The 17,521-nt window shown below is 65.9% G+C and overlaps 1 protein-coding gene across 1 annotated transcript; it reads left to right on the top strand.

The window, feature by feature from the left end:
* Window positions 1-13,096: 13,096 nt before the first annotated feature.
* Window positions 13,097-16,147, top strand: FBXL16 (F-box and leucine rich repeat protein 16). The gene is made up of 5 exons (XM_050713913.1): window positions 13,097-13,801; window positions 14,431-14,939; window positions 15,030-15,114; window positions 15,736-15,799; window positions 15,999-16,147. The coding sequence occupies exons 1-5, from the start codon at window positions 13,097-13,099 to the stop codon at window positions 16,145-16,147; spliced, it is 1,512 nt and encodes a 503-aa protein (XP_050569870.1).
* The last annotated feature ends 1,374 nt before the right edge of the window (window positions 16,148-17,521 follow it).

Here is a 17,521-nt window from a genome sequence, read left to right as displayed (position 1 = left end):
AAATTCGGATGGCAGGAGGAAAGAGAGGGGAGGGGAAGGGGAGGGGGCCCGGGGGGGGGGGGGGGGGGAGCGGGATTCAGAGCCCTCCGGCCATGAAATGACGCTGAAAGAAGTCGATTTGCTGGGATCCGTGGAGAATGAGGGCCGGGAGCGGGTGGGTGCGGCGGGCACCGAGAGGCCGAAGCCGGAGGGGTCGGCCCGGGCTGGGGCCGGACTGGGCTGAACTGGGGCAAGCGGGGAACGGGGCGAAGCCCCGCACGCCCGCCCACGCCCCCGGCTCCCTCTTCCCTTGGGGGGGCCACGGCGCAGCCGCCTCTCCCGCGGCCGAGCCGGGGACACGCGGGGAGCTGCTGGCACCCGCGGAGCCCCCCCCCCCCGGGGCTGGGGGCGCGGAGCCCCGGCAGGATCCGGCCGGGATGCCCGGGGACGAGCGGGGTCCCCGCGGTGCTCGGAGCCCCGGGGCCGGGATGCCGCGGGCTCGCAGTGCCCTCTTGTGACCGCGGGCACGGCTCGGCAGCGCCTCCCGCCGCCCCCCCGCCTTGTCCCCCCCGCCTTGTCCCCTCCTGCCTTGTCCCCCCCTGCCTTGTCCCCTCCTGCCTTGTCCCCCCCGCCTTGTCCCCCCCGCCTTGTCCCCCCTGCCTTGTCCCCTCCTGCCTTGTCCCCTCCTGCCTTGTCCCCCCTGCCTTGTCCCCCCCCCGTTGTCCCCCCCGCCTTGTCCCCCCCGCCTTGTCCCCCCGGCCCGGCCTCCAGCGTCGGCAGCCCCGGGCCGGATCCTGCCCCGGCTCCGGCTTGCTGGGGACTGGGGTGCGGTGATTACCGGGGGCTGTGGAGCGGGCAGAAACCCTCCTGGACAGGCAAAAGGGGGCCGTGGAGCAGGGCTGGGGCTGCCGGGGGGGCTGCTCGAAGGGGCTGGGGGCTGACCCCGGGGAGCATGGGGCTCCCCATCCCCATCCCCATCCCCATCCCCATCCCCATCCCCATCCCCATCCCCATCCCCATCCCCTTCCCGGTCCCCTGGGGCTGCGTGGGGAGCTGCTGCTGCCGATCCCAGCACGCCTGCAGGAGACAGGGCTGTGCCAGGCACCCACAGAGTCCCTAAAAAATAGCTCCGGAGGCCTCGCATCAGCTCCCGGCTGAGCTGGCTCCCGAGCATCCCAGAGCCGTGCCCTGGCCCCCCCAGCCCCCAGGGACCCGGTGCCCCAGCCCTGCATGGGGTCCCTGTCCTCTCCTGGTGCCCCCAAGCACCTGGGGGCTGTCTGGAGGGGAAATGTGGGGCAGGGTCTCCATGGGGCTCCATGGTAGGGTAGGGTTCCAGCAGCTGGGTGAGGGGCCATGTAGCAGAATGAGGGTCCCCACAGCCAGGTGAGGGGCCCTGTAGCAGGGCAAGTGTCACCGTGGCAGGGCAGAGGTCCCCACTGGTGGGAGAAGGTCCCCACGGCAGGATGAGGGTCCCAGCAGTGGGTGAGGGTCCCTGCAGTGTGATGAGGGTCTCCATGGCCAGGTGAGGGTGAATGGGGGTGGAGGAGGGTCCCTGCAGCAGGGTGAGTGTCCCCACAGCAGGGCAAGTGTCCCCGCAGCAGGGTAGTGTCCCCACAGCAAGATAAAGCATCCTGCAGCAGCAGGACAGTCTCCATGGCCCGGCAAAGGCCCCAGAGACAGGGTGAGGGTCTCGGGGACAGGGTGAGGGTCCCCACGGCTGGGTCCTGCCCTCGCCCACCCTCAAGGCGCACATGGCCTGGAGGGTGTCGAGCCCTGGTTGGGGTCCGCAGGGGGCTGAGCCCCAGGAGACCCAGGGGGGGCCACACCGGGCTGGTGGCACCGGGCTGTCCCCCCGCCACCGGCGCTGGCCCCGTGCCACCGGCAGCCCCCGCCGCCACCGAAGCAGGGCCCGGCGCGGCGGCCCCGGCGCGTGCATCCTCGCGGGCTGCGAATGGAGCTGCCTATTGATTTGCAGCCGGGCTAAAAATAACTCGCGGCCCTGCATCCAGAGCTGTGAAAAATCCCCCATCGCTAGGCGACGGGTTACCGGGAGACAGCCATCGCTAGGCGACGGCGGTTGCTGCGGCGACGGCGCCCTGCGCACTGCGGTCCAGCCTTGGCACCCGTGGTCCCCACGGTGGCCCAGCGATGCCCGGCACCCAGTGCCACCGGCCAGGGCCAGGGGTGGCAGGGATGGGAGCCCAGCGAAGGCCAATGGGATGCTGGCAGTTTGCATAAGGATGAGCCGGGGAGGAGGGGTGCCGCCCGGCTCAGCCAGGGGGACGTGTTGCTACCAGCTGTGTGGCACGGCAGTAGGGACGGTCCCCGTGCGCTTGTGAGACGTGGTCTGATGAGGCTGCGGGGTGAGCCGGGGCAGCTCTACACCCCCGGGACCATTGGACACCCTGGGGAAGTCACAGGGGTGGGCCTGGGGCTGTCCCACCCAGGACAGTGGGACATCCTGGGTGCTGCAGAGCCGGGGGGCCGGTTCCCCCTTTGGGTGGCCATACAGGGGGCCTGCCCCATCTGTGTCCCCTCCACCAGGGAGTGCCCCTGCTCAGGGTCTCCTCCCTTGGCTGTGACACTTCTGGGCACCAAAATGTCCCCAGGATATGGGGCCACCCCAGCTTGTCCTCCTTGGTTAGTGTGGACGGGGCCATGCCAGGACACTGCACCTGGCCAAGGGGACAACAGGGGCCACCTGCAGCATGGCTGGGAGCGGGCTCACTCCTGTCACCACCCCGGGGTGTCCAGGGCTGCGATGGCCACCACGGCTGGGTGACAGCCCCCCTGGGGACACCCCTGTGGGGACAGGACATCATCAGAGGAGAGACCCCCCCCAGGTCCTCACTGGTGCCACTGGGAAAAAGATGTGTGACCTTGGGACGAGGCCACAGACCCACACGTCCCCTGTCACAGGCCCCTCCAGCACCTTTTCCTGCAGTTGTCACCCACTGGACAGGTCGGGGGTGACCAGGGCTGTCCCCGTACAAGGGGACACCTGAGTGCCAGCAGCCCCCAGCCCGACCAGCTGCCCCTGCCGTCGCCCCGCTGGCTGCTCTCCCCTCTTTGCATGAGGGACAGGGACAGTGGCACACCGTGGGGACGCGGCACCTCCGGCCCTGCTGTGGGGTGGGGTGAGGGTGTGTGTGAGTGTTGCACGCACCTCTCCTCCCCCCAAACACCCTCCCGCTGCCAGCTCGAAACCCGAAACCCGACCTGCCTTATAAATAATGGAGGCGGCCGGATCCGGGCAGTTACATCAGCCTCCCCAGGGCCCGGCCCAGTGGCAGCCAGCCGAGCCAGTCCCACTGGCTCCTATGGGGCTGTGCGATGGGAAGGGAGAGAGGAAGGGGTTAAACATGGCAACTAACCAGTTCCTTCCAGTTTGGGGAGCACTGGTGCAGCCAGGCCCCACACTGGGGGTGCTGAGTGGGTGCAGCACTGGGAATGAGTGGGGCAAGAGTGGGGCAAGAGTGGGGCAGTGATGGGGCATCTCCCGGCTGTGGGTCCTGCTGCCAGCAGCAGGAGGGGGCCAGACCCCCTGCTTAGCACCCTTCCCTCGATGGGGGCAGTTGGCACAGGCCCTCACAGCACCCTGGGGTGCTGGGTGGTCCCCAGTGCGCCTCGCCAAGGCAGGGGCTGCCAGCAGGGCTGGGACTACCAGGCGAGAGGGTTCAGCTCCGGGATCGCTGGTCTGCCAGTGCCCTGGTGGGGAAAGAGAGCAAACGTCCATATGTGCATCTGTCCTTTTGTCCATCCACCCCTGCATCTATCCCTGGATCTAACCCTCCATCTGTCCACCCATCCGTCTCTCCCTCCATCCATCTGTCCCTGCAACCATCCCTTCATCTATCCCTCCAACCCTCCAGCTGTCCCTGCATCCATCCCTGCATCCATCCCTCCATCATTTCGTCCATCCCTCCATCTACCCCCCCATCCCTCCGTCCCTGTGTCCACCTGTCCATCCCTCCACCACTTCCTCCACCCGTCTGCCCTGGGGCAAACCACCTATACCTCCATCTGTCCTTCCATCTATCCATCCATCTACACCTCCATCTCTCCATCTGTCCCTGCACCCATCCCTCCATCCTTTCCTCCATCCATCCATCTGTCCCTGCATCTATCCATTCATCTTTCCATCCATACATCCATGCCCGCACCCATCCCTCCATCCTTTCCTCCATCCATCCATCCATCCATCCATCCATCCATCCCTCCCTCCCTCCTTCCTTCCATCCATCCCTCCCTCCCTCCCTCCTTTTTCCTTCCTTCCTTCCTTCCTTCCATCCATCCCTCCCTCCCTCCCTCCTTCCATCCCTCCATCCCTCCATCTCCCATCTGTCCTGCATCCATCCCTCCATCCCTCCATCTCTCCTCCCTACGCCTCTCCCTCCCTCCCTCCCTCCCTCCTTCCCCCATCCCTCCCCCCTTCCAGCCGTGCCTCCAGCCCCCCCCCGGCCCTGCCCGCGCTCCCCCCGGGGCCGGCTCCTGCACCCTCACCTGGGCGCTCCCCTCCGGTGCCGCGGGGGCCGGGCTGCGACGGTGCCGTTACCGCTACCGGCGGCTCCGGGGCTCTTTAACGGGCGGCGGTGCCGGCCCGGGAGGGTGCGGGCGCGGGTGCGGGCGTGCAGCCGCGCGTGTGCGTGTGCGCGGCGTGTGCGAGCCGCTCGCAGCCTCCAGCCCGGGCTGCCCGGCACCGATCCGGATCCGGCCCTTCCTTTCTCCCCTCCCCGCCGTTCTTTTTGTCGCCTTGAGGCCCGGCGGCCCCGCGGCCGGGCGGTGAGGCTGGGCAGGCACCGAGCCCCCATCTTCCTCCTCCTCCTCCTCCTCGTCCTCCTCCCCCACCTCCTCCTCTTCCTCCTCCTCCTCCTCCTCCTCCTCCTCCTCCTCCTCCTCTCCTTCTTCCCCGCTTCTCCTCCCGATGTCTCCCCGCACATGAAAGGAGCGGCTGTCGGCGCACGGCATGGCATGAGCTAGGCGAGCTGGAGGTAAGCAGCCCCCCCTTTTCTCGTCGTCGTCCCCCCCCCCCCCCCCCCCGCCGCCGCCGCCGCTCGGCTCCCTTCGCTCTCGGGCAACCATTGCGACACAAAGCCCGCACCGCCACCGCCACCGGCTCGGCACGGCCCCGCCGGGCGGGGAGGGGGCTGGGGCCGCAGCCCCCGGTGCAGGATCCCGCAGCCCCGTTATATAACGGCGGCGGAGCGGGCCCCGCGCTCCCGGCTCGGCGTTGGGGGGGGGGGGGGGGGGCGCGGAGAGAAACGGGGGGGGGGGCACCGGAGCATGGGGTCCCCGAGGGTTGGGGGCAGCACGGCAGCGGGGGGGCTGTTTTGGGGTGGGGGCTTGGGGATGAGCGTGGTTGTCGGTGTGGGGACGGGGGCAGCCCGCGGTGGGGGTGCTGCCCCCCCCCCCCCCCGCGGTCCCTGAAGCACCCTCAGGCTCCTCACCCACCCCGGTGGCATCGTGGGGCAAAACAGCCCCATCACCCCGTTACCCTAAAATCCCAGCACCCCTTCGCCCTGGCACCCCAGCATCCAAGCACCCCCACACCATGAGACACCAGTAGCCTGTCACCCTAAAACCCCAACAGCCTGTCACCCCATCACCCTGGCACCCAAGTGCCCAGGCACCCTGTCACCCCAACATCCTGGCATGCCAACATCCCAGCACCCTGACAACCCAGCACCCTGGTACCCTGGCAAACCCCAACCCTAAAACCCCAGCACCCTGACACCCTGGCACCACATCACCCTGGCACCCTTGCACTCTGGCTCCCCAGCATCCCAGCACTGAGACACTAGGGGATCCCAGCACCCTGCTATCCCACCACCCTAAAGTCCCAAAACCCCATCACCCTGGAGCTCCATCCCTGGCACCCAAGCACCCTGGCACCCCAACATCCTGGCGCCCAAACTACCTGACACCATAGCACCCCATCACGCTGGTACCCTGCCACCCTAAAACCCCAACACCCTGGCACCCCATCACCCTGGTACTCTGACACCCTATCACCTTGGTACCCTGACACCAGGCACCCTGACACCCCATTACCCCGTAACCCTGACACCCCAGCACTCTGACACCATGGCACCCCAGCATCCTGGCGCCCCGGCACCCCCAACACCCCAGTGGGGTTATCCTCTGCTGTGGGGTGACAGAAGCCATGGGGACTGGGGGCAGCCCCCTCCCGTCACCGTCACTCCCAGGGTTCAGGGGCACGCAGGGACAGGCCCCGGACAGGGATGGAGCCCAAGGGGCTGATTCTGGCAGCAGGGCCCCTGCTCGGTGTGGGGCACCCCATAGTGGCTCAGGAAGCCGAGGACAGACCCCGTGGTGGGGCAAGCTGCGCGAGGTGACAGGGGAAACTGAGGCACAGGTTTGCGAGCTGCGGCTGGATCCAGGCAGTCCTTATGGCCCCAGAAGTGGGGGAGCCTGGGAGTGTTGTGGGGGATCGCTTGGCCCCACCGTGCCCCAGTGCCAGGTCTGGTGGCACTGGAGGGAGATGGCAACGTCCAAGTGACAGAGGCTGGTGGTAGCGTCCCTGTGGTGGGGACACTTTGGCAGTGGTCCCGGGCTGGGGGCCGAGGCGTGGGGCTCTGGGCGCCTCCGTGGTGGCCGGGGGGGGGCTCGGTGGGCGCACAGCAGGAGCTGTGTGGTGCTGGCATTTCCCCTCCTCTGGAAGCTCGGAGCTGATTTCACTCCGGCTACCAGGAAGAGGGAGGGAGGTGGCTTTGGAGTGGGGAGGACTCGCTTCAGCATCCATTTTTAATGAGATAGATATCTATTTTTCCCCGAGTTGGCTTCCCCCACATCGATCCCTCTCCCATCCTCCGGGTCTGTTTTCCTCTCCGTGGCGGCAGGGATGCGGCGGTGGAGCCTCCCGGTGCTGGGAACCTCCTGGCCCCCTAAATCCTGCTCCTGGGGTGCAGGGCCCTTGCTCGGGCTGGGTGGCACATGTGGGGAAGCAGGTGGGGGGAGAGGGTCCCCTGTCCCCTCCAGCGGGGTCACCTGCGTCTTGCCCATCCCATGGGGACATGGCCATGGTCCAGCCTGAAAGAAGGGAGGCCGGGGTCTTCCTCAGGAACCTGCTGGTTTTGGGGGCTGGAGGCTGTGTTCATGCTGTGCTGGGAGCAGGCTGGGGCCCCTTTGGCAGCATCCCACCCCCACCAAACCTCTGCCCACCTGGCACAGGGATGGGCACGCTCACCCAGGTGCTCCAGGGACAGGAGAGCTTTTGGGGAAGGGGCAGGCGGGCAGAAGGCGTTCCTCGGGGTTTCTCCCTGCTGGAGGTGTGACCGTGCCCAGCTCTGGCTCCTGGATGAGCAGGAGGCTGTGGGGTGGTCCCACAAGCAGGCTCAGGGCATCACACTGACCCACAGAGCCCCAATAGTCCCCATTGCATGGGGTCAGCGTTGGTGGGGAAATTGAGGCAGGTGGTTAGAGGGCACGGAGCACCAGGGTGGCACTGCCACCTGTCACAGGGCCATGGCCTCGGTCACAGGACAATACCCAACAGCTTTTTGAGCCTATGGCAGCACTGAGCAGCCACACAGCACCCTGATGCAAGAAGTCCCGTGGCTGAACACCACAGGACCCCCCCATGCTGCGCATCCTCATGGGCACTGGGTTTGGGGCAGGGCTCAGGCCGTGCTGGTGGCCTCTCTGAGCTGGTGCTGCCACACCAACGGCATGGCAAGGCGCTGGTTTTGGTGGTGGTGGCCCCTGTCCCAGAGGTACCCAGGGAAGACACCGGTGTCCCAGGGACTGGGACTCAGGGACAGCCACAAGCCAGGTGCAGCCTCCTGGCTCCTCTCTCCTCGATGACCACAGACGGGCCTTGCCCTATTTCTCGCCTGTTCCCAGGGCCAAAAGGGGCAATGAGTAGGGCTGCACAATGCCAGGCATGTTGTGGCTGTGGCACAAGAGGAGCTGCTCCCCCTTCACTGTGCCGTGGTCAGTGGGGAGCAGGGAAAAGCTTGGCTGAGGGACAGGGAAGCGTGAGCACCCTCCCTGTGGCAGTGAGGTCCTGTAACTCGAGGCGGGGCTGGAGGAGGTGGGCCCAGGTCAGCCACAGTCATGGTCCAACTCTGCCCTGGTCTGTGTGTAGGTGTTTGCTCGCGACCATCCCATGTTCCCCTTGTGTGGGTGATTCCTCCCCCATGTCCTTGTGGGACATGGAGCTGCCTGGGATAGGGAGGAGGACAGGGCTTGACGTATTTGGGAGCTTTGGGTCTCAGCAGTGGCACATCACTGGAGAATTGCATGCTCCAGGCCATGCTCAGCTTTCCAGCTTGACCAGGCACATCCACATTCCCGGGGCTAAATCACTGTGTTGGGCAGCCATGGCTGGGGCCAGCACCGCTCCGCACCCCCCGGGGCACCAAAGGGATGAACCCTGCCACAAGTAGACAACAGAATAGCCAGAGGGGCCCCCACTGCCTGCTGCTGGGAAGTTTTGCCTTCTGTTGTTTTTCCAGGGCCTCCTGAGTCTCTTTGCCTGCTGCAAGGTGGGATGAGCTCTGTGGCATTGTTGGGAGCTGGTAGGGGAGCTCCTGGCCTCCCAGAGAGCTCTCAGGGTAATCTTAGGAAAGAGTTTCCCAGCTCCCATCACACAATCAGCAGGTTCCTGGGCCAAGCAGAGTGGAGGGAAGCGGAGGCTCTTCCCCACTGTGAACTCCTGGCTTGTGCAGTGGGGGGAATGAATGGTGCTGAGTTTGGAGCCGTGCTCTGAGCCTCTCTCCCAGCTGACGTGTGTGAGTCCAGGCCTGGGAGGGCTGATCCGCATGTGCACACACACACGCACGTGTACAGGCAGCCTCTCTCCATCTACGCACCCCTGCTGTCCCTCCATTCCTAGGGGAGCAGGGGCTCCTCCAGGGCCTTCTGCGGCTGCTCTGCATTGCCAGGGTGCTCCAAGTGCTCCGCGGGGACGGACGTACACCCCTCTGACTGCACACAGTACAGGCAATGGTCTGACCTGATGCAGTCAGAGCAGGAAACAGCTTGCACACTGCCGAGCACTGCTGGGGAGGGAGATCTTTGTAGTGGGATGTCTTTATTACTACCATGTGCTCTGGTCGACAGGTTCAGCCCCCAGAGCAAGAGCCTGCCTGGCACTGCTGCTGGCTGGGGCTGTAGCGTACAGCTGACAGTCCCGGGGAGCTGTTACCCTCGAGACTGCCGGACAAAAGCTTTGGCTGTGTGCTCTGCCACAGCACTCTGTCTTGGGTGCGTTTTCTCCGCCTGTAGAGCAACTTGATTTGCTGCATTAGTAAAAATAGATGGGCTAATGAATTCAGCTGATGCAACCCTGCGCGCGTGTGTGTGTGCGTGCATGCGCTTATCTGTTTGTGTGTGTGTATGTGCATGTATATGTGCGTCTGAATGTCAAGGCTCATGCAAGGTGCATCTACCAGACCCTGGGGCTCCGATGGGCTGTGTGCGTGTGTGTGTCCATGCATGTCTGTTTGTGCATGTGTGTGTGTGCAGGAAGCCGTGAGCGATGGCTGCTCGCCGCCGAGCAGCTCTCTGTCACTGAAGCAGCGCCTCTACAAATAATAATTTTGCATCAGCCTTGGATTCCAGCAGGGCAGTAGCAGGGCTTCAGGGGAGGCCGGCAGGGCAGCGGGGGGAGCTCGCGGGAGGTGGTGAAGAGATCGGGACCTCGCGGGGGCTATTGGGGGGGGGGGGGGGGGCTTCAGGGGCCTGCTGCCGGGGGCGGGGGAGGGGAGGGGGGAGCTGTCCGTGGTGCTGAACGGCCATGAGGAGCTGTCCATGGTGCTGAACGGGGCCGGAGCTGTCCGTGGTGCTGAACTAGACGGGGGCCATGAGCGGAGTCTGATCGCTGTCCGCGGTGCTGAACGGGGCCGCGGTTCTGAACGAGGCCCCCCGGGCTCTGTCCGTGGTGCTGAGCCCCCGATCTGTCCGTGGTGCTGAGCCCTCTGTCTGTCCGTGGTGCTGAACGGCCCGGGACCACTGAACGGGGCCTGGCTGCCGTCCGTGGTGTTGAACGGCCCGGCCCGGCCCCGTTCCCCAGGGACCCCAAACCTAGCCAGCCCGGGGTCAGCCGGAGACAGCCCCGTAGCCTCCAAGCCCGCGGATCCAGAGTCCACCGTGACCTTTCCTGCGGGACGGCAGTGCGATCCAGTGAGTCTCTGCCACAGCCTGCAGCGTCCCAATGAGCACCCACATCAGGGTGGCGCTAACAGGGTGACTGATCATACTGCCCCTCTCTCGAGGCCCTAATCCCTCCTCACTGCCACATGGAGACCGTAAATTCTCCAACGGCGTGGGCAAACCCTAGTTGCTTTTATTCTATCCATCCCAGCTTCCTCATCACCCATGTAATGTTTGTAGTGACAGGCTCTTAGACCCTCTTCTTTCTTCTCTCTTCCTGCGTCAAATCCGCCCCCCACCACTGCATCATTGCTCATTGTGGATGAGAAAACCCTCATGAATGAAGTGATTTCTCTGGCAATGACATTTCCTGTGAAATGTGCACCCTGGAATGAATTCGGGGGACTAAAAGACTTTGACCTTTGCTTTTGTCATGTTTCCTCCCACTGTGGATTGGGAGCTGGTATTGCACTGCTGGTAGACACCACCCCCATGAGGTCTGTGAGAGCAGAGGGGGGTTGCTGTGAGGGGCTCTGAGGCTTGGTCCTTCCTGCGAGAGCCCACAGTAAGGATGGTTGCAGCAGGTATTGAAATCTCCTGAGAGAGGAGGAAAGGCCAGGTCTATGCTCTTCTGCTTTGGGGTGGCCAAAAAGCATTTGGAGATGTCTGCAGAGCTTTTGGAACATCAGAAGGCACAAAGGAGTCAAACCATGGCTTGAGAGTGAAGGGCTCTGTATTGACTTCTCCAAGTCTGTCCCAGTGGGTTAGGGGCCTGGGACAGGGCAGGGTGTTCTCTGTGTGTCCCAGCACATGGAAGCTCTGATCTCTGCAGGACGGGATGCTTGCACTTTGTACAGTGAAGCAACACGGCCTCTCCCCTGGGCCAGAGGAGCCTGGGGGGCTGCTGCATCGCTGACCACAGCCAGGGGCTTCCCTGCAGCTGGGGGGGGAAGATCCCAGCGCTGCCCCATGGTGCCAGAGACAGAGGAGAGCGGTGATCAGACCAACACACCTCCCCGGTCTGTGCTCCCTGCCCATCTCCTCCAGGATGGTGTCCTCGCCAGGCATGGCCCTGCTCCTTTCAGGGTGGTAGGAGCCCCCACGTCCTTGGCTACCCCCATCCCTGGAGAGGTGTGGCCACGTACAGAGCCTGGCTGGACGCAGCCATCTCCCTGCCTGCCCAGTCTCCCGCTGACCATGCCTGGAGCCTGCCTGTGCCCAGAAGACCTACATCGCCGGCCGTGTTTCTATATGAAGTGACTTCCCAGCTCATTCATGGTTTGCGATATCTGTGAGACAGACAGGCAGCCTCGGTGCTGGGGGCAGGGGGACCTGGCTCAGCTTTCCAAAGCAGGACTGTGAACGCCACTGATTCCGGCCCCTGGAGCCCTGCCCTGGGGACAAACCTTGGTCTGAGCTGGTTGTAACTGTTGCCAACACCTCCTTCTGGCTGAATTTCAGTCCAAGGGTTGTCAGCATCTGTCTCCTGCTGTGACTGTCCCCTGCGGGAGCCCCTGCCCCTGGCTTGCTCTCCCACGTCTGGAGGCCCCGGGCTGCCCCTCTCCCACCACCTGGCCTCTCCCCGGAGGCAGCCGGCATGGCGAATTGCTCTCGCTATGGGCTCTGTGCCGGAGCGACAGCCTTTCTGTGCCACGTGGTAATTATCTGTTTTGATTTGTGTTGTAGCGCTGTGTTAGACACCCTGGTGCATGTTCTGTTTGCTTCCCTAATTGCTGCCAAGCTCGGAGCCACTGGTTTTAAGTTTCTTTCCTTTTTCCCCTCCTCTTCTCCTGCTTTCAAGCAAATTTAACACATGTCCAAGCATCAGAGCCCCAAACCCTCCGTAGGGCAGAGTAAGTGGAGGCAGCGGAGGCTGCATCCGAGAGGGGAGCGGCGCCAGGCTGTCTGCGCAGGGCCAGCTCCGTCCCCAGAGGAAAGGCTCAGGCGGTGCCGATGCCACCGCTGCTGCGCCGGCCTGCCTGTGGACACGGGCTGCTCGCGCCTTCAGCGCTCACTGCCACTGCCGTCCTGCTTCCCCTCCACCCAGCCAGCGGCTCAGTGGGGCAAACAGGCAGAAAACTGCCCCTTAAAGTGTGGGGCAAAGCCTGGAGCTCAGCCTTGCCATCCTGCTGGGGAGTCTCCAGGAGGTGCTGCACACCCTAACCATGCTGCTTGCAGTTGCCCATGCTGTGGGGCTCGTTTTGGGGGGCTGCTCCCCTCCGCCTGGTCCAGCAGGGCACGGAGATGCTGTGAGGCTCACGGTGATGGGCTGGGGGCAGCAGGGGAGGTTGCCATCTGTGCCCTGGGGCTGTCAGGATGCAGCACAGAGGCTGGCTCAGCTGGACACTGTCCCCAGGGTGGGACAGCCCCAGGCCATCAGCACCATGCTCACCGGCCGGGACGCTGCTCACTCGGTGCCATTGGTCACCAGCAAGACAAGGGCTTTTACCCCTTGGTTCCTGGGGGCAAAAATGTCCCTTCCCTGGGCTCCAGCTCCTCCCGGTCTGCCAGGGCTTAGCCCACTCCAGCCTCTGCCCAAGCTGGGCCCTGCAGGGGGAACAGGACCCAGTCCTTTGGCAGGGCTTGGCCCCGGTGAGTGCGGTGCGCAGGGTGCCAGCACGACAGGCATGGCACCGGTGGGACCCCATGCCAGGCACCAGCCAGGGGTGGGGAGGGAGGTTGAGCCCCCATCAATTATTCACCTCTGTGTTTATAGAGGGAAATGTGTTTAATAATGCATGGCAGGGTGTGGCAGGGCCGTTTGAAAGCCTGCCTCGCTGCAGCTGAAATATTTATCGGCCTGTTTGCTGCGGTGCCACCCCGAGACGCGGCGCCTGGCCGGCACGGGCTTGCCAGCACAGCACGCGCAGGCTCTACCACTGCCCCAGCCCCATCCTGGCCCCATCCCGGCCCCGGCCATGCCTTCCATGCTTCCCGGGGAGCCCGGTGCTCGCCAGCGACCACTCATAACCCCCCTGTGTTGCAGAGAGACCCGTGGAAGATGTCGAACCCGAGAAACGGCGACACCAAGCCCCCATGTTTGCCCCGCAATGGACTGGTGAAGATCCCCACGCAGCCCAACGGCCTCGGCTCCGCCAGCATCACCAAAGGCACCCCCGCCGTGAAAAACCGCCTGTGCCAGCCTTCCTCCGTGCCTGCCATCCTCAGCCCGGCCTTAGCCCCCCGCAGCGACCTGCCCATCCCCAGCCTGGCCTCACCGCTCTCCCTGGCCACTCTGGCCGGCGTCTCGTCCCCTCCCGGCGCCTCCCTGGTGGGACTGAACTCGAGCGAGGCCACCCCGGGGGCAGAGCACCCCTCACCGGAGCGGCTGCCTGGCTCGCCCTCAGAGAGGCAGCTGGCGGTGGACGAGAAGATCCTCAACCGCCTCTTCTGGTACTTTTCGGCGTGCGAGAAGTGCGTGCTGGCGCAGGTGTGCAAGGCGTGGCGGCGGGTGCTCTACCAGCCCAAGTTCTGGGTGGGCCTGACGCCCGTCCTGCACACCAAAGAGCTCTACAACGTCCTGCCCGGGGGCGAGAAGGAGTTCGTCAGCCTGCAGGGCTTCGCCGTGCGGGGCTTCGACGGCTTCTGCCTCGTGGGCGTCTCCGACCTGGACATTTGTGAGTTCATTGACAACTACCCCCTGTCCAAGAAGGGGGTCAAGTCCATGAGCCTTAAGAGGTCGACCATCACGGACGCGGGGCTGGAGGTAGGTGGCCTCGGCGCCAGTGAGGTGTCCGGGGACGGGGGTGGGTAAGATGCCTGGCCAGTGGCATCGCGGATCACCCCAATGGGATGTCCCCATGGATGTCCCCAGTGCTCAGCCCTGCAGACCGCTTGCACCCAAAGCGGGGCAAGGTTTTGCGGGTACAAGGCTTGGTTCCCCTCCATGTGGCAATGCCCCCAGGCGACGTGGAGCCCGGTGACACAACGGGCCCAACCTTCCTGCCACCACGGTGGCACCTGGGAACACACCTGCTACAGCCTGCACCACCGAGAGCTTTCTTTGGCCCCACCAAGGGTGCAGACCACCCATGGGTACACCCAGCTACATGGTGCCAGCACCCACCTCGTCCAGCAGGCAGGTGGCATCACCACGCTGCCGGTTCCTGGACCCCTGCCCATGGTCTGGGCACTGGCTGGGTGCAGGGCTGCTCTCCCAAGATTTTGGGGGGGAGGTGTTCACCCCCGCCACCCGCGGGTGCTCCTACAGCCTTTACCCATCCCTGCTGTGAAAGCGGATGGTGCGGCCGGGGCTGGGGCAGGGGGAAGAGCCGGGGGGGCTCCGGGCTGAGCTGGGGGAGATGTGGGGTGCCCTGACCGCCCGCCCCTCACCAGGTGATGCTGGAGCAGATGCAGGGCGTGGTGCGGCTGGAGCTCTCGGGCTGCAACGACTTCACAGAGGCCGGGCTGTGGTCGAGCCTCAACGCCCGCATCACGGCGCTGAGCGTCAGCGACTGCATCAACGTGGCCGACGACGCCATCGCTGCCATCTCGCAGCTCCTGCCCAACCTCGCCGAGCTCAACCTGCAGGCCTACCACGTGACGGACACGGCGCTCGCCTACTTCACCGCCAAGCAGGGCTACACCACCCACACCCTGCGCCTCAACTCCTGCTGGGAGATCACCAACCACGGCGTGGTCAACATGGTGCACAGCCTGCCCAACCTGAGCGTCCTCAGCCTCTCGGGCTGCTCCAAGGTGACGGATGACGGCGTGGAGCTGGTGGCCGAGAACCTGCGCAAGCTGCGCAGCCTCGACCTGTCCTGGTGCCCTCGCATCACCGACATGGCCCTGGAGTACATCGCCTGCGACCTGCACAAGCTGGAGGAGCTGGTGCTCGACAGGTATGGGGCCGTGCCTGGTGGCCGTGGTCTGGGGACGCGTCACTTCCTTGTCCCGTGTCCCCGTCACCTCCTTGTCCCGTGTCCCCACAGGTGTGTGCGGATCACCGACACCGGGCTCAGCTACCTGTCCACCATGTCGTCCCTGCGGAGCCTCTACCTGCGCTGGTGCTGCCAGGTACGGGAGGACGGGGCTGAGCTGCCCGCCCGGGGAGCCCGTGGCCGTGCCCAGTGCAGGGGACAGGAGGGAGGTGGCACTGGCTTGGGGATGGGGCAGGAGCTCAGGGCGGGTGTCCTGGGGCTGCTGGAGAGCCCTGGGCAGGAAGGGTGACGTGGGGCTGGGAACACGGGGAGGGGTGGGGGGCACCTGTGGGTTGAGCGGGACTCAGCTCCATCACCCTGCCTCAGCACCCAGTCCCACCAGTGTCCCAGCACCATGTCCCACCAGTGTCCCATCAGTGTTCCATCACCCCATCCCATCACCCTGACCCACCACGATGCCCCACTGCCCTGTGCCATCACCCTGTCCGGCCACCCAACCCACTACCCTATTCCATCACCCCATCCCACCACTTACTCCACTACCCCATCCCATCACCCTATCCCATCACCCTGTCCCACCACCCTGACCCATTACCCTTCTCCTCCACCCCATCCCATCACCCTATCCCATCACCCTGTCCCACCACCCCATCCCACCACCCCACCCCGGCTCAGCCCCCGGTGCCGTGGATGCTGTACCCCATGTCTGGCACCTCTGCCTGCCCCCATCCCGGTCCCACTCCCGTTTCTTTTCCAGGTGCAGGATTTTGGCCTGAAGCACCTCCTGGGCATGGGCAGCCTGCGCCTCCTGTCCCTCGCCGGTGAGACCCGAGCACGAGGCTGGGGAGGCCGGGGAGGGGGAGGAGAGGCCAGGCACGGGGACAGTGCCAGCCCTTGGGGACACCCAGCACCCCCCTTCCCAGCACCGCGGGGGCTCCTGCAGCCCAGGGACGCCCCCAAACCCCCTGGCACCCGCACGGGGGTGGCCGGGGCCGTGACGGTGGCACTGTCCCCTTGCAGGCTGCCCCTTGCTGACCACCACGGGCCTGTCGGGGCTGGTGCAGCTGCAGGAGCTGGAGGAGCTGGAGCTCACCAACTGCCCCGGAGCCACCCCCGAGCTCTTCAAGTACTTCTCCCAGCACCTGCCCTGCTGCATGGTCATCGAGTAGCGCCCGCCCGCCGGGGACCGGCCCCCCCCAGACCCAGCCGCGCCGCCGGCCGACGTCACCCGACCGATTTCTTGCTGTCTGCGGGATTTGGGGGGGGGGGACACGCAAGAGACGCTGCCGACTCGACCGACCCACGTGTAAAGAACCCCCCCCCTCCACCCCCTTTCGACGCCCCGGATGCCAGCATCCCCCCCCCCCCCCCCAACACCACCGCAGCTGACGAGGGGCCCGGGCCCGGCGAGAGGAGGAGGAGGAGGCTTCTTTTTTGGCACCCCTGGGTGCTTGGACGGATGGGTGCCCGGGACCCCCGCACAAAGCCACAGGCACCCCCGGATCTGAGAGACGAGCCAACCCCCCCGTGCTGTGCGCCCCCCCCCCCCCCCTTCCTGCCCCCGGACCCCCCAGCCCTGCCCGTCCATAGGATGCTTTCCTCCGCCCTCGCATGCTCGCTTGCTTCAGTCTCGTGGCACGGCGGGGGGGGGACTGTGACAAGTGGCACCCGCCACCCTGCCGCCCCCCAGCCCCTCCCCCCCCCCCCCCAAACAGCTCTGCCAGCCAGCCCGTGGCCCTGTTCACCCCTCCCACGTCCCCAGGCCGCTGCCGCTGCACCCCAAATTCCACCGGGGTCAGTGGGGTGATGCCCCCCCGCTGTCGGGGCCGTCACCCCGTCACTGCCTGGGGAGAGCCGGGGGGGGGGGCAAGGGGCCACCGCCGTTGTGCGCACGCCCATGGGACGTGGCACTCGGCGCCCAGCGCTGTGACCCATCCGGCTGGGACGGGCACATCCCGTGGGGGGGGTTCCCGGGGGGGGGCTTGGGGACCGTCCCCTTGCCCTGCTGCGGCTCCCGGGTGGCGGGGGGACAGCGGTGACGCCACGCCAAGGCAGGGGACGTCACCTCGGGACACGCCGCCGCTTCTTCCAGACCTAAAGCCATCGCCCGGGTGCCACCGAGAGCGCCCCGCTGCAGGGCACCGCCAGCACCCCGGGGTGCCCCAGGTGCTGGGGGGGGCCGGGGGGCTCAGGGCTGAGCCGGGCACGGGGCACAGGCACGGACACGGACACGGACACGGACACGGACACGCTTTCGGGTTGTTTTGCCTTTGTAACGGCCGGGAAGGAACTGCTGCACCACCCGCCGCCTCCGCTCGCTCCTTTGTCCAAACCGCCCGTTTCTGGCCCCAAAACGGCCCGAGGTTCGGGCCCTGGAAGGGGGCTGGGGTGCGCTGCTGGCACTGCTGGGGCTGCCCCCAAAAGCACCGGCACATCGCGGGGGGACAAGGGCGCATCAGGGCACCCCGGGGTGTCGGGGCGGGGGGACCCCTGCCCGCAGGATGGGGGTGCTGGGCGCAGCCCCCCGGGAGGAAGCCGGAGGT

The sequence above is a fragment of the Cygnus atratus genome, chromosome 15 (genome assembly GCF_013377495.2).
Source record: "Cygnus atratus isolate AKBS03 ecotype Queensland, Australia chromosome 15, CAtr_DNAZoo_HiC_assembly, whole genome shotgun sequence".
NCBI classification, from domain to species: domain Eukaryota; kingdom Metazoa; phylum Chordata; class Aves; order Anseriformes; family Anatidae; genus Cygnus; species Cygnus atratus.
This window is presented reverse-complemented; position numbering and strand designations above follow the sequence as displayed.

Excerpts from the sequence above, each read along its gene's own strand:
- FBXL16 (XM_050713913.1), top strand. The coding sequence starts at position 13,097 with ATGTCGAACCCGAGAAACGGCGACACCAAGCCCCCATGTTTGCCCCGC. Across the intron at positions 14,940-15,029 it reads GAGGAGCTGGTGCTCGACAG|GTGTGTGCGGATCACCGACA; the intron begins GTATGGGGCCGT and ends GTGTCCCCACAG. Across the intron at positions 15,800-15,998 it reads GCGCCTCCTGTCCCTCGCCG|GCTGCCCCTTGCTGACCACC; the intron begins GTGAGACCCGAG and ends GTCCCCTTGCAG.